Source organism: Neocloeon triangulifer, unplaced genomic scaffold (genome assembly GCF_031216515.1).
Source record: "Neocloeon triangulifer isolate White Clay Creek 2 clone unplaced genomic scaffold, ASM3121651v1 ptg000015l, whole genome shotgun sequence".
NCBI lineage: Eukaryota > Metazoa > Arthropoda > Insecta > Ephemeroptera > Baetidae > Neocloeon > Neocloeon triangulifer.
Window position 1 is genome coordinate 3413132 of NW_026775557.1, and position 16647 is coordinate 3429778.

The 16647-nt window shown below is 36.7% G+C and overlaps 2 protein-coding genes across 5 annotated transcripts in view; both read left to right on the forward strand.

Annotated features, from left to right (window-relative positions):
• The first annotated feature begins 329 nt into the window (after positions 1 to 329).
• On the forward strand, positions 330 to 3681 carry LOC132202323 (uncharacterized). The gene is made up of 11 exons (XM_059629166.1): positions 330 to 387; positions 438 to 562; positions 771 to 978; positions 1129 to 1311; positions 1387 to 1516; positions 1572 to 1731; positions 1787 to 1957; positions 2428 to 2503; positions 2563 to 2612; positions 2661 to 2894; positions 2958 to 3681. Coding segments are annotated over exons 1-11 (1620 nt in total). The 5' UTR covers positions 330 to 386; the 3' UTR covers positions 3240 to 3681.
• Positions 3682 to 9679: 5998 nt separating this feature from the next.
• Positions 9680 to 16647, forward strand: part of LOC132202221 (transcription factor collier) — a 43125-nt gene continuing 36157 nt past the window's right edge. For all 4 annotated transcript variants that reach the window (XM_059628998.1, XM_059628999.1, XM_059629000.1 and 1 more), the window contains exons 1-3: positions 9680 to 10119; positions 14095 to 14248; positions 15780 to 15843. In XM_059628998.1, coding sequence (XP_059484981.1) covers positions 9941 to 10119; positions 14095 to 14248; positions 15780 to 15843 — 397 coding nt within the window. In that variant the 5' untranslated portion in view covers positions 9680 to 9940. The remainder of the gene's footprint in view (positions 10120 to 14094; positions 14249 to 15779; positions 15844 to 16647) is intronic.

Genomic DNA, 16647 nt, shown 5'->3' on the forward strand with positions numbered 1-16647 from the left:
AATAATCAGATTATTTATATTTGTTGACTTAAAATTTACATTCTGCAACACATTGGAAGTTAAATTTTGCATCGTTATTTTTCTCGCATCGTCACGCTTTGTTATGAATTCCAATAAAAATTATCAGCACATTCAACTTAACTACCCTATGTTTCTTATCAGTAATGGCCACATCTTATAAAAGGTTTTAGTAAGCTTAAATTATTGTATATATAATCAGAGCTTCAGGGCAAAGTTCAATAAAAAATCCCCATCATTTCGTTGGTTCCTCAAGGTCGAGATAAGTTGATAAAAACGTCGGCTGAAGCTTCATAGAGGCCAGTGCAAAAAGTGCGCCGCTGCCAGATGTTGATAGGCGTCCAATATTATCTCATAAGGCTGGAATAAGTATAATGTTTCATCCTTATTTTTTCTGTTATGACTTTGAATAAATTCAGTGGAGCACATTTACAAGTCACCATATGAAGATGCTGAGGAAGACTTGCCAAATGAATCTATTTTTGATTATCTGTACAAGAGATTGTGTCAGGCGAAGATGGAAAAATCTACCAAACCCTGGCTGGTAAGATTTTCTAAATGCAATTTTTCTCTTAAATTCATGATTTTTGTTATTAATTATATTATACTTTTTCTTTAAATTTGCATTCATAACAATGTAAATTGCATCAAGTAATGAATAGTTTAGACTATAAAGAAATCTCACTATTTTGTTGCTAATTTTATTATGGAGCATCCAATTGTAAGAACTAAAATTATCCAATTGATTTTAGATCGACGCAAGCACAGGCACTGAAGTTCCGTTCTGCGACATTGAGCCAAAATCAAGAAAGATCGCAAGCGCTCTGACCCGTCTCGGTTTCGCAAAGGGCGACGTTTTGCATTTTGTTACCTACGAAATAACCCAAATCTATCTAGTTCAACTTGCCGTTTGGAGACTAGGCGGCGCTGTCAGAGGCACTTTTCAAAATGAACTACCAAGTATATCATTAAAATAAGCATCCCTAGAATCAAAAGAAAAATTATTTTTACCATCTTAATGTATTATGATTATTTATTTTTTATGCAATGATCCTTGTATGTGATCATATTTTCAACAAGCATATTGTTTAGATAAAACTTTAATTACAGGTGAAATTGCCCGCCAAAATATTGAAGCAAAAGCACGGTTTATTTTGGGTGATGAGGAAACTTTGCCACTTCTTAGAGAGGCAATCGCTCAATTGGACAAACCAATTCGGCTAATTGTGTTTAGCAAAAATAGCGTTGAGGGTGCAATCACTTTTGATGAATTGCTCAATGACGATGGGTCAGGTAAAATTAAAAAAGACAATTAAAAAAAATTATAAAAAAAAAATACGAAAAATTAAAAAAAAAAAATACTTATAGCATTTCATGAAAACGTCAAGATTGATGCAAACGACATTACTTTTGCCGCTAATACAAGCGGCAGCACTGGAGTGCTAAAGGGAGCCGCTCACACCCACAGATCGATGATTGCCCTTATCTTCCACAAAGAGTACACAAAAATAATAAAAGAATAAGTATTTAACAAACACAAAAATTCGTTGTAGGATCATCAACTACTTCCAAGATACTTTCATGACCCCAATGAGCAACTTTGCCATAGGCGCTTTCGTGGTCACTCTTGGTTCAATCGCCAACGGATCCCTCGTCTTTCATCTTGGGAAATTTGAAAGAGAGGATTTTTTCAATAACTTGGTGAAATACAAAGTATTCGTAAACAATCAATTTATTACGCAATTTTCTAAATAAAATCTCACTTCAGCCAGCCACTGCGGTCATGTATCCATTTGTTGCAACTTGGTTCGCTCGACACGATAAATTGGCCACCACTGACTTGAGTTTTCTTAAGGCTATCTTGTGCTTTGGGGGAATCATTGATCCAACTACCATGGAAATTCTCTACCAAAAATTTCCAAACGTGCAAATAAAACAGGTAAAATAATATATTTATTAATGAGTGAAAGTTGCATGATATTATTTATAAATAAGTATTTTTTTTCATGACTTGATTTGTGAAGAATAAATAATAATAATAATTAAGTATTGTTATTATTCACAAGTCGAGTCAAAATAAAAGAGCAATAAACAAAACGCGAGGAAACGGCAAAACCTCGTGATCACTTATCACAAGAAAATTAAACAGTAAAATTGCTGCTGCCACACAAGATTATTAGCGTCAAGTTATATAATTTTGCTATGTACTACATTATAAAAAATTATGATGCGGCCTCAGTGGAAAATAACAATTTAAATTAAATATTTTGCTTGAAATTTGAATGTGAAAAAAATAAATAAAAACAAAATCAGGCTTGAATTAAATTTTTATTGATTCTAGATACGACCATAGATAATTTTTTTTAGCGATTGTTTCCTCTATTTATAATTATAATTCTTGATTTGCAGTTGTATGGAATGTCGGAGTGTGCTGTAGTGACAAACACAGAGAGAGTGCCAAAATTGGTAATTAAAGAAAACGATGGTAAAATTTAAATAGTTTTACAAATTATGAGGCATTAGGGTATTCATTATATTATTAAGGTGATCAATGGGTATCATCGGGGAAATTGACGCATGGAATGCTGGCCAAAGTAAAATTATTTGTCTGGATATTTTTAATCTCTTATAAACAGTTATAGGTTGTAGACGTTAACACTGGCGAGAGTCTTGGACCTGGGAAAAGGGGTGAAATAAGAGTAAAATCCGCCCAAGTCATGAAAGGCTACTTGTCTAAGGACACTCTTGAGCCAGTGCAAACCTCTTTTGACAAAGACGGCTGGTATAGCACTGGTGACATTGGTTTTTTCGACGAGGATGGACATATTTTCATCACGGAGAGGCTGAGCTTCATTTTCAAATACTTTCACACCTATGTTAGTAAACATCAAAAAAGTATTACTTGCTGATTTTATACTTTATTAAATAATTATGAACAGATTTCCCCTACTGAGATTGAAAACGTACTTCAAAAGCACCCTGGCGTTATTCAAGTGGTGGTGGTCGGACTACATCACCCTGACTGCTTCAATGTGGCCAGGGCATTTGTGGTTCGAAAGGGAGAAGTTACTGAGAAAGAATTGTGCGACTTTGTGGCCGAACGCTTGATCTCTTACAAACACTTGCACGGCGGCGTCAGGTTTGTGGAAAAACTGCCAATTACGAAAGGAGGAAAGGTAGATAGGGCAACTATGAAGAAAATTGCCATCGAAATGAACTGATCCAATTTACTTATTGTTTGAAATCAAAACCATCCGAGTTTAAAATTCAGGGTTTTTATCTTTACTTTTATTGTTTCAATCTTCTATCGTATTGATGATTTTCTGAAGGGAACTATATGTTATTAATAAATGTTTGTATTTTTAGAAATATTTAAGATCTATTTATTTTTGAAAAATTTAAACTGGGCGAAGTTTGTTGCAAATAATTTTGTCCTTGTAATGAGGTTCGCCAACTTTCAATTTTTCATGAAATCCACCTCGACTGTTACCATTGAAATGACTGCATTATGCATCAAAATGAAAATTGGAAAGAAAAATAAATGCTCAATATGATCAAATTGAACAGAAATAATTTTAAATATTTAAATAATATGCAAAATGAAGTAAATTAATAATTTAGGAAACGGAAATCGTGATTGAGCAAAAAAAAAAAAAAAAATAAGATTTACAGCAAAATAAGTTGAAATTTGGACAATTTAATTTGTTTTCCGAGCATTGATTTTCTCGTTCAGTTAAATTTCTTTTGGAAGTTAAATTATTTCTTAATTAAGTGCTAATTATTTTGGAACAATAGATAATTTTCATTTTGAGTTTTTATATTTTCTTAATGACACTTGGGCTTCTGGGTAGCTTTTTAAATATAGCTTCGAATTGTTTGAATGTGGTCCTCTGAATAGATTAATAGTATCTGACTTAATGTAAGGCGGAAGTGTTTTAATTAATTCTGTTTCTTGTTCTCAATTTGTATTAATTTTTACGTTTAATCTTACGTTTAATAAATTTCCAGAATTTACTGTTCTTTTAATAATTTCATATTAAATATTGTGTATTTCATGTATCTGAATGGAGAATAAATAAATAAATAAAATAAATAAATAAATTATTTGCCAAAGCATAGACGGGGAGCATATTGAGAGCGGACACCGGAAGGGTTGAGAGTCGGAGCGAAGCGTCGAGCGCGGCGCGAACGCCTATTGGGACCGCAAACACACACATGCCGCGCGTGATAATATTAATTTTGTTTTGCAACAAACATGAGAGAGTGATCGGCGGGCGCGTGTTTGTGTTATTTCAAAACATGCCGGAATATAACGGCGCGGCGTATAAAGGGTGATTATAAATTCCATATCTATTTCCGATTGGCCCGAGAGCGGCGCCGAGCGTGTTAAATTACTTTTATTCATAATACCGATACAAACAGACCGGCGTCCGGGCCAATAAATATTTATCCTTTAATCAGCAGCGCGACCTCGCGTGTCATTTGCATCGCTCTTTCTATGCATGTATATTTATTTATGCAAACTACGCGCCCGGCCGCCCGCACTCTATTATTATTTAACAGCCCATTTCATTATTATAAATGTACATTTCGCTCTCGCGCATGCATAGTTTAAATTCCGAGCTCGTCGTAAATCATCGCTGAATGAGTTTGACACTCCAGAAGCGCGCACATTACACGCTTTTTATGCGTCTCCTGGGTGGCCTTTTTGTATCTACCTGAGAAAAACGACCTGAGCGAGCTAGCAAGGCCCATTTTGTTTGTTGCCCTGTCAAGGAAATTATCACTGCGAGAAACTCGCTTTTTGTGCGAAGAGGTCTATAGTTTGTTAAGCCACGGCAACGCTCAACAATTGCTTTGTTTACGTCGTGACTTGCATAAAAAATTGAGTTGTGTTGAATTTACAGACCAAGTGGGAGACTAGACTTTGAAAATTGTCTTGATACATACAGGAGGGGAAAATGCCAGTTTTTAAGCAATATTTATTTGAATTCTTTGTATGCGAAAGGTCCTAACTTAATATCTTTTCAATCTCTTCCATTTTAATTATTGAAGATAAATAAAGAGCAAAGAATGTTCATATTATTGATTTTATTATCAATGAAAATAGCTGTTACGGTTTTATTTAACACAAAAGTATCCAAATTGAGACAATCATAATTTTAAATGTTATATTAAGATATATGTGTGAAAAGTAATTTATAATTATAAAAAACATTATGCCTTATTGTTACTGACCTATAATAATTTTATTCATTTACTATTTGTCTTACACAGAATACAATTTGAAACATTAGTTTAACAAAAATTTAAGTCTCTGCAATGAGGAAAATTTCTCGACTGGTACAAAAATCACAAGAATCAAGAATAATGCCTTATTGTTATTAAAAAACAATAAAAACACCAAAAAACATTAACATTTTGCACGTAAGTTGAAATTAGTTTGTTAAACGACAAATTGAATTTTATAATTGAAGGAAAATTTAATAATTGCGTTAAGTGTTCTAAGATACATGGTATAGAATTACCATTGAATTCAATTTTATAGATTCCTGCCTGTGGATATCTCCTGAGCTTGTGAGGCGCGGATGCTCGATGAAAAATTCAGCGCCCCTGTGTGTGTATTGGCTGTCCCGGAGGCGGCGGTGCTTTATGTTGGGGCTCAACATAAAAAATCCCTCTGTTTTATGCGCGAGCTCTTTTCTATTATCCCGCACGCAGCAAGCCAGTCTCGGCAGATAAAAAGCAGGGTGACACATAAATATAAATTTAAGCTGCGCATTCAAAGTGGAGTAAATGCAAAATATACGTTTATTTTTCTTTTTACTGGTATCGAGGTGGCTAAGTCGTAATGCTGTCATAACCTTGAGGTCGTGAATTCTGCTTCTCGTGCTCTTCGGGGACCGCACATCCCTCTCTGTGTGCGGAACCGCCGCATACTCTGATGTTCCTCCTGCTCCTTTCGAAGTTGCATATTCGGAGAGAAAAAATATGCCAGTTATTAGAGCGAATAGTTTTTCAAGTTTTTGTTCTTTCTAAAACATTAAAATGAAAATAAAATTATATTTTTGAAAACTTTTTTGTTCAATACGTTGTGTATGTATTTAATTCAAATTAAATACAACTTCATATATGCAAATTCGCTTACATCGAAAGTGGTGGTTTGTGTCTCTTATTCAACCACGTATGCGGCTGCCGAACTTTATAAATGCAATCAAGTTGGCTGTGCTGGGAGTTGCATGTGGTGAATGTAAGCAGTGATTGATTGGCCAAACAGCTCTGGGAGCTTTTGCAAATCTCAACACGGAGTTCCACTTCTAGTCGGCCCGCGCCCGTTATATTCTAAAACGTATATATTTGTGTGGTTGGAACAGAACGCCAACTTCAAACATTGTGATGGCGCACAAGAAGTTTTTCAGAACTTTGGTAACGTATAAACTTCCACATACAATTATAATTTATAATTTAACTCACCAGAGTTTTCGCATTCTATGGATGTCTAATCCTCAGATATTCAATGTCATCGGATAAAATGGGCTGTATTTATAATTATAAAATTATTGTTAAAACAATAATTAAAAAAAAAATATTTTATATTTGGCCAGAACAATTCTAACAACTCTTAGGATATATTTTGTATTATTTTGTAATACAACAAATTTTGTAGCAAAAATTTAAAAAAAAATGCTTCCCAAATACGACACTATACTCTACACAAAAAATTGCAATAACGCAGGCACTCACACTACCAAAGAAGAAAAACATTTTAATTTTACGAAAAAACCGAAAAAATTACTGTGTAAAAATTATATAAAATTAAAATTTTATGAAAAAAAAACTTATTGTTTTCTTTTTTAATTTTCAAGAGAAACTAGACTAACAAAATATTATATTTAAAAATCTCTCTGCACACAGCACGTATGCAAAAACTGTGTTAATTGTCTGTCAGTTATGTAATAGCTTAAATTATATTACATACTAAAGTCAAAATATCATGCTAAATAAATTTGTGGAAATTTTTGAAAGTTTTTAAAATGTTAAGTTCCCTGTACAAAATTATTTTTAAAGAAGGTATACAAGTTTATGACGTGTTATTTATGCAAGGGAAGGGCTTTGGAATTGGAAGCGTAGAGTTTATAAAAATTCACAAAACATCATGATGACAGTAAATGCGGAATGACTTTTTAAATCGCGTTCTCTCTCCAGCAGCATCAATTTGAGCATGAAAAGCGGCGGGTGGAAATATTTCCTGTGGGGAAATTAAGTGGTGATACCCATACGGGGACTGAGGGAGGTTTTAACAGGCACAAATCTGCCGGCGCGGCGCATTTTTGTCCGACTTTGCTCAAACGAGCAGAGCATTAGCGACCGGCCGCGTATTATATAATAAACAGCGTTTTAGCGGGAGGTGCTTTTTTAAATGGAAAACCAGACGAGATTCAAACATGACTGATAAAAAAAAAGCGGAAATAACAAATAGCAGCGGGGATGGAAAAAACGTGCGAATTAAAAATTACTATGTTAAAAAAGGGGCCGTTGAGCTGATGAAAAAAAAACTCGATTGCTTTAAATTTTAATGAACGACAAATCGATCTACCCTCTCTGCGGACTCGTCCATAATTCATCAAGGAAGGTGGAATCACTGCAAATATCCACACACACATGCTCTCGTCGCAAAGCCCCGCTGCTTTTAACTTTATATACAGAGGCGAGGAGCGATTGAAGAGAGAACTACTCGCTCAGAATAGGATGAAACATAAAACCTGCATTGCAGTCGCATTGCGCACGAAGAGAATATTAAGCAGACGGGTTTAATTCTTTGCACCGATCTTTCTCTCGCCGAACCATTTTCTGCGATGCTACAGGGGTGCGCAGATTAAATTAAAAGTGAGAGAGCGAGCGAGCAAGAAAGGAGTAACTTACTCCGGCGGCCGACTCTTAATTTGTTCCGGTTGCTTCAGCTCGTTGGACCAATTTAATATGTGACTGAAATATAAGTCACCCTCTCTCCGAAAGACGCAATTTTCTCCCCCAGATAATTCCATTCAAGTTGGAACGCGTTGCATATTTTTTTTTTTTGCAGGTGAAATCGGTTGATTTTTAATCGCTTTTTCAACTCCAGCAAACATCGAGGCATTTTATATTATTTGCAGCTCAGCGGCGGACCGATTATGCTGCGGCTCCATCCCACGAGTGTGATTTCATTGGTGACGTGTTGACGTCACACGCGTTGTGTCCCGAGCACAGCATATATGCAGCCCGCGACTATATGGATTTTTCAATGACGTGGAACAAATTAGAATCATTTACCGCGATGCGTTTAATTAAATTCAAAGCGCATTCGTGACCGCACCACCTATAGTTGGCAAATAAAAATTACACAAACACCGAGCAATTCGTTAAAATGTACATTTAAATATGCGCCTGCAGATTCGCAGCGTATGCAACTGGCAGTGCCCACCGGTACACTTTGTTGCCTATGAAAGCAAGGAAAAGACACAGAGAGATGTAATTGATCTATATTTCGTGCAATGTAAAATACAAAATTATTTTTGTTCTTCTGGGAATTTCGCCAAGTAAAAGTCATGAAAATTTAAATAAATATACACAAGTTTTAATTACGGAAGGCTAATTTGGAATATCAAAGGAGACACCCTCTGGACGATCAATTGATTGAAATCATTAAGTGGAGTTGAAAAACAAAGTCTCATTTTATGAAAATTGTGAAAATAGTTTCTTACGATTTTCATTTAAAACAGTTTGAAGCTGCAAATAAATCAGGATAAATTATCTTCAATATATTCCATAAATCGTTCTGTTGTTATTAATTTCCTGGCTCTTTTTCAATTTTACTTTATAAACAGACCTTAAAACTATAACTAAATTCATTCTTCATCCCAGCTATATAATGTTCTAAGGCTTTAAAAAGAACCACTATTGAAGGAAAACAAACATTTTAAATATTGAAAATTTATTGTTTTGCTTCAATTTTCTGTTCAATCATTACAAACACGAACGTTGAAGATAAATATGTGAAATGGAAATGTCAATTGAAAAATTTTCCAATTTATTTATATATATTCCATTTAATTCCTATTTTATTTATTTGTATTTCTTTGAATTAATTTTCTCTTCCAAGTAAAATAAAAAAAATCGTCCTTCTTCATGCCTAGAAAGATTCATCCGCCCTGAGAGAATTGCGAGGTGTTTGAGCGTGGGAAAAAAAACAGAGTATATGAATTGCCAGCATATTTTTATTCATCCTTCGGCGCTCGTGTCTGGCGCCGTTTCCGTCGTAAAAATCATCGCCTTGGGGGCCGCGCGGCCGGACGTGTTCCTCTGGAGGACGTGCTCGGCCGACTGGAGCGGCGGCGCGGCCGGGGTCGGCGCTTTGGCGACGGCCGTCGGCCCCCGACATCAATCCTCATTGGCTCGTTTAGAGCGTAACGCTCCCTGGTGATAGGCGTTCACGGGCGGCGCGGCCTCCATAGGTTAGCGTCCCCAGTGGGGCGCGCAATGCGCAGTCTCTCAAGTGTACACCCTCATAGGGCAAGAGGGAGTCATGGGTGAAGCCACTCCTCCGCAACCCTCAACTATATAGCGCGGCGGGCGGGTGGTTTTCGCGCAGCAGCGCCGCCGAGTTCACTCGCTCGCCCGTCGACCCCCGGAGCGCCCGCACTCTCTCGCCGCTCAGGAAAGTGACTCCATCTCTCCGTCTGGTGCCGCCAATTTTCCGGAAAAGCGCACCACTACTGGAAAAGCACTAGCAACAGCAGCGTGCTCGTCGTCGTTTTCGGTTCAGCAGTCAGTGCGTTGCCGCGGCTCAAAACTGGAGGACATTTCTGGCACTGGCGCCGGCCCTGTCTGCTGGTCCAAGTTGTACCACCAGCAGGGCACCAGGGGGGCCGCCCCGTCGGGACTCATGTTCGGCCTGCAGGACGCGGCGGCCGCGGCCGCCGGCCTCCACCACCACCACATCCACCACCACCACCAGCCGCGCGGCCCCAGCATGGCCACCGGCCTCAAGGAGGAGCCGCTCGGGTCCGCCGGACAACTGACCGCCGCCAGGTGGATGGCGCCGCCGGTCGTCGACCAAAGCAGGTGAGTACCGATTGCCCAGGTGCACCCCTGAAAAGAGCCCCACGAGATTTGCTCCATTTTATCCGGTGTTGACATTCAGCACGAACGAATGTTTTGGTGCCAGAGGCGGTTGTTGATTGAAATATTATTGGAAAATTGAGTGGCTGATTTAAAATTGAGTGTTGAAAAAACGTTGCAAAATCTCTCCAATTAAGATCAACATCAATCAAAATAATTGTACCTATGTTTAACTCAAAATAAAAAACTGTTCAGCCCTTAAATCAAATAAGAACGTGTGGAATAAGTTGATATAATTTTATAAATGCTTAATAATTGGAGTTTGATTTCATATATCAATTATGCTCTGAACTGTTTACTTAAGAAAATTTATCAAAAAAAAGTATATATAAAGCAATTCTTGCAACAATACAACTCAAAAATTTAAAAAAAAAATTCTTGAATCACGTATAAATATACAAACTTATTTATCGCAAGAAACTGATCTTATTTGGCATAAAAAATATATGCAAGGGCAATTTATATGCTGTTATAAAAAAATAGAAGCATCTAGAATAATTTTCAAAAAGGGGAACATTTTTGCTACAGTATGGAATAAAATGTATAAAAAAATTGAATATATAAGTGTTTATGGTTAATTTTATTAATTTGAACTTACCACATTAACCACATATATAATCAATCTTTTACATTCTCAAAATTTAAAGTCTGCAAAAATAAATTTTAGAATGAATTACATTCAGTGACAACTTTTTGAAATTCATACAAAATTCACAAGTCTTGTATTTCTCCCAGAAAAAAAAATAGGAAATAAATCGACAAACTGTCCCCCTTTATATCAAAATTTTTCCTCTCCACAAAGTAATTTAGTACCGAATTCCATTAGTTTGTATTGCTAATGAAAACGCGAAACCATTTTGGAAAGAGGGTTTTATCTTCACTGCCGAGCACTCAATTATTACTGGATTAACTTGATAATACGCACAGTTCATTAAAGCATAAATGATTCGCTCTAATTGCTCCAAATGCACCGGCGAAACGAGCACGTCCAAATCATCATTTTCAAAATAATATATTTATATTATTGTCAAATGCTCAATTTCACAAGTTTTGCAACTGTTGGAAAACAATAAATTTGCGATCGGGTCCATTTAAAAGCTTTGGTCATGCAATTTTGATCGCGGACCAGTTGATTTAAATGACAATTATTTAATTCAGCCAAGCGTTGTGAATTATCGTTGGACGGACGCGAGCAAATCCCTCGAGCCGCGTTTTGATATACACCCAACTGAAATCAAATAAATGTCAAAGCAGCGTCCGCTTGATCTCTGGAAATATTTTTGAGTTATCGCCCACCCGCACACGCGCTCAAAAACCTGCCAATAAAACTGCCCTCCGTACTTCACTGAACAAAACAGCAGTCAATTACAACGCAGTTTGGCAAATAAATTTCATATTCGAATTTATTGGACGGCCCGAAAAGTATTTTTTATTGCCGCTCGTTAATTGAAGCGAGCGGAGTTTTATATGGAAAAAAGTTTGAAAGATTTGCGACAAATTTCAAAGCTTATTAGGTATAAATTTATTTTCTTTTGGTGAGCTTTTTGTGTTGAAAGCAGCTTTTCCTAGAGAGGAGAGCGACGGGTTTTGATCAAAACTTTGATCCAAGAAGCCAGATAGCCTTTTGCGTCCTCGATACAAACTACAAACAAGCTCCCTGGAGATTATTCAAACTTCTTACGTGCAGAGGGCATTTTTATTTTCTGTTGGTCATCTCGAAGGAGAAACGTTGACGACAAAAAAGAGAGAAAAAGGTTCTTGTCGAGCAGCCATGTTCACTCGCTTCTCTATTTCCTCTTCTATCTCGGCCTGTAAACAAAATCAAATTTTAGTCTATATGGACGGACACTATCTCGCAAGAGCTATTTTCAAAAATCAACAAATATTTTGTCTTACAATTGACAAGAATAAATAATAATAATTTATCTTATAGAAAAAAAATCAATTAGAGGCTATTTGCATGTTTAAAAAAAAATAGTAGAAAATTATCCTTCTTTGTTTAAGAATTTAAAAGGTAGTGTAATTAATTGTTTCACAGAATGAAACAAAGCGATTTTTTATCTGTTGAATTGACTGAATTGGCGTGGAAAAACAAACAAGAAGAACGTGAAATTGCCTGGGAAAACGTCAAAAAATGCGCGCACGTGTGATTGTCGGCAAAAGCGTCACATCAAAGCAGATAATGGAATGAGCAGCCACCGTATTATTTGCTCAGAGACGAAACATATAATGTATCGCGGCTGCTCGTATATGTATAAATTTTCGCGGCGTTGGCGAAAGTTATTAAACGAAACATCAGCAGACTGTGCTCGCTCATCCCTTTTCGCGCGAATTCGTCCAGCGGCGGCGCCGGAGCGGGTGTGGGATTTTTAAAACATGACGAGGTGACACCTCTTTCACCTGCCGTTTGATTAATTCACGGCTCGTTTATTAACCATAAAGTGTACATTCAGCCGCTCGTTGCAGCGCGCGCGATGAAAAATGGGGCGCCGACGACAAAGCGCCCACCCACCCGCGAGCTTGATAATTTATTCAATTCCAGAGAGCGGAAGCCGAGCTGAAAAATTGATTTGCCCTGTTATCAACGCGGATGATCCGTTTTGTGGAAACTTTTAATTGTTGCGCTTACATCAGAAAAAGGTTCCCCACTATTCACTATTGGAATTTTCATGCTTTCTTTTGACTCATCATTAGCAATATACAAATACGCGATGAAATTAAGTTTCATCAGCAATACACAATACTTCAATCAATCAATACCATTGCTGGCACCACAATCTCTTCCTTTGCAAATGGATGCTTGAATTTATTATATAATAATAATAAAATAAGTATAATTACAAAATGCAAATTATCTTTGTATATAAATTAATCATAATTTAAACTGTATTAATTACTGGTTTTTAAAATAACAAAATAATAATTTTTAAAATATATGATAAAAAAACAATTAAAATAATTAAGTTAATATATTTAAAAAAGTTTTTTAATGCTGTGTAAAAAAATGTGATAAATTAAAAATTTTAACTCTTAAGTAAACCAATGATACATCTATTCTATATAATTTATAAGTTTTATAACACCTGACAATGAGTTTCCAAATATGTCCAGTAGAACCTTTATAAGATTGTGTTTGAAATGTTTTTTGTATTATTATACCAAATTATGAGGCCACTGTGGGAAAAACCAAGATGCGATGGATAAAATTCCACCCCCGCCGAGTAAGTGGCAAATCTTTCGTCAAAATTATCCCTTTCCCCTTTTCTTGCATTGCGCCTGAATGAGTCCGAGCCAGGTAAATTTATTCAGAAATGCACTCGTGTGAAAATATTTGGCCGGTCTCGAGTATTTTTCCCATGGGCTCGCGGAACAAAGGGTGCATGAGTAGCCACACACGGAGATAGAGAAGGGGCTGCATATCATAGTCCGAGCGCGCACCCATCATCACTGACGTGGAAAAGCTGAGAAAAGGGTCTTTTCTCTCGGTCGGTCCACCGCAAAACTATTCTCTCTGCCCCCGCGCTTTTCGCTTGTTTACGCGCCGCACAAAACGAGCAGGGAAAAGTGACAAGTTTTTAAGCTCATTATGCGCGGCTGGCTATACCTGGGAACGCAGACCACCGCACACAGACAAATTTTGAGCGTCTGGGAAATGTCACTCTGCTCGGTTTCCATAAACATGCGATAAATATCAAAAAGAAACTCTTGAGAGACGCCATTTGGGAGAATAATCGGGGCGCAGTCAAAACAACAGCTGCCTCGCCCAAATTAAACCACTGAGTTGTTGTTGTATTATTATATTATTTGTTTCTTTCACTTGCCTCCAGTCCCTTTGTCAACATGAAAGGCCGCCTTTTATTTCCCTCTAATGTGAGCATCTAAATCAGGCTTTTAATTGCGCTTTATTTTGGTTCGCAGCGTCGGCATTGGAAGGGCGCACTTTGAAAAGCAGCCGCCCAGCAATCTGAGAAAGTCCAACTTCTTCCACTTTGTCATCGCCTTGTACGACAGGGCAGGCCAGCCCGTCGAAATCGAGAGGACAGCCTTCATCGGATTCATCGAGAAAGATCACGTGAGTTTTTTTTCTGTTGCAATTATCAAAATTTCAAAAAAAAAAAAATTCAGTATAACAAATATAATAATAATAATTAGATTGATTATTTAAAAAAAAATCAATCTTTTACATTAAATATCTGAGGTCACACTTTATTTTAATATTACTTAAATAAAATAATATCAATGTAAGATAGATTGAAAAAAAAATTAATTGATATTACCAAATGGTAGCATCTACATAAAATTTGCTAAAAAAAAGCTAGCAAATTAATTAATTTAGAATGTTCCTGCACATAAGAAAATTCTTTTATCTTAAAAAGTTTGTCTCTCTCAAATTGTCAGAATTAAGAATTTAGCTTTTTTGTTCTCTCAATTGACTCGTTGTGTAGAGGAATTGAATTAGTCTGGATTTGAACCTCAACTGGTCCGTCACGAAACGCGATTAGCATGATGATGATCCGTCGAACAGTGACGGATAATTGGCGAATTACGTCACGGCTCACGTGGCGTGCTAATTACATCAAGTGCGAATTAAGGCAGTTCTTCTCCCTTCGAAATGCACGTAACAAGGGGAGGGGTTGGTCGGTGCATGCACGTGCATGTTCGCATCAATACACATGCGGCAGGCAATTGATTGGCATTACGGCATGTGCCAATTACACTGCGCCATGTACATCTACTCTATACACATTCGCGCGCATCAAAACAAACGTCACGCAACATTTAGCGTCCGACGAGTTTGCAGAGAGAGAGAGAGAGAGAGGCCATTGCGAAACATCAATTCTGCAGTGCATAGAGCTGCGGCAATTAGCCGCTTCTTGCTGTCCATCTCTGAATTAGTAGAGAGGGGGTTAAACCAGTGAAAGCAAATGTGAAACGGTGCGGCGAAATCGTTATCGGACGCAGAATCATTGCGGCCAGTTGTGGAGCGAAACTATTATGAATATGTTTCAATATCATGTGGTTATTGAGAGACACAAACAAAGACAAAGTTTGAACGAAAAATTTTTACGCAGGGTTATTTTTAGATTTTTTAATAATATTATTTGAGTATTTTAAGAGCTACATAATATATCAATTAAATTAATTATTTAATACATAACATAAGGTGGATGTTTTTTTTTTAGTATCTATATGAACTACGAATTACAATTCATAGTAACGACCGTTTTTGAGCAAAATAATCAATTAAATTTCATATTACATCTTTTAAGTTTTACACAAAATTCCCACCCAGATGTGAATGACATATATATTGGTAAATTATCACTTGTGTTTAATTATTCCTGCAGTTTATTCATTAAATATACATATTAATTAATTATTTGTTAACTTAATCCATAACCATAAACCATCAAATTATAAATATACTTTAAATAATTATAATACATTATTAAAATTAAATTAAATCAAAAAACAAATGTTTCACAAATAAAAATTTAAGTTTTTTTAATGTTAAAAAGTTTAAAATTAATATCTTAACATCTAATTGATTGTTTGTTGTTAATATTTAATTTTTAAACGTGCATCTGTTGTTCCTGTTAAAGGAGGCTGATGGTCAGAAGACGAACAACGGAATCCAGTACAGACTGCAGCTTCTTTACGCCAACGGTGAGTTTAATTTTTTTTTTTCAATTTCTTTTTCGCGTTTCTCCGTCACAATTTTCGTGCGTCTCCATATTTCAAATTTCCCAAGCGATTCCTTGAAAGGGACGCGCGTTTTGTAATCTCTGGCGAAATTAGCCCTGCTTTGTGGATTTTGCGCATCGTCGCGAAGACTAACACGCGCAATTAAACTCTACGCGGTGCACATTTTCTTCTCGGAGGCCTGCAAGTCCCCATTCTAATTTTCTTATTTGTCTTTGGCTGATGACGGATGAAGAGAGGCCCGAATTTTTATTCCACATTGTTTCACGTCGCACACGGCGCTTGTTCTCTCATTGTTGAAAATGAGTAAAGAGAGCGGAAAGCCAAGACTTCGTCACATGTTGTTCTGCACGCGAAACCCATTGGGAATCAAATTCTCATTACTCTTGGCGCCGAGCAGACTCTTTTCCTTTTTTCCGCCGCCGGTGTATTACAAAATATGTACGGGGGCGCCGCTTTTTAAATTATTTAACCTGCAAGTATAAGAGAGAGAATAAAAAACCGCACACGGAAAATCTATTTGCACAAGAAAAATATAATACACGAAAAAAGAGAGACTCTTTGTTTGATTAACGCAGAAGAGACAATACACCGCCCCTGATTTAAAATTTAAAATTCTCGATTGCTTTTTGCCGAAAGAATTTATTAGTATAAACCACGCTGCGAGTTTGAAGTTGGTCCCTGCTTATAACTCTCTGCCCACACGCATATGATAATCCCCCGGGCGCCCCTCAAACACTTGCGGCTAAATTCATTAAAAATCTGGTT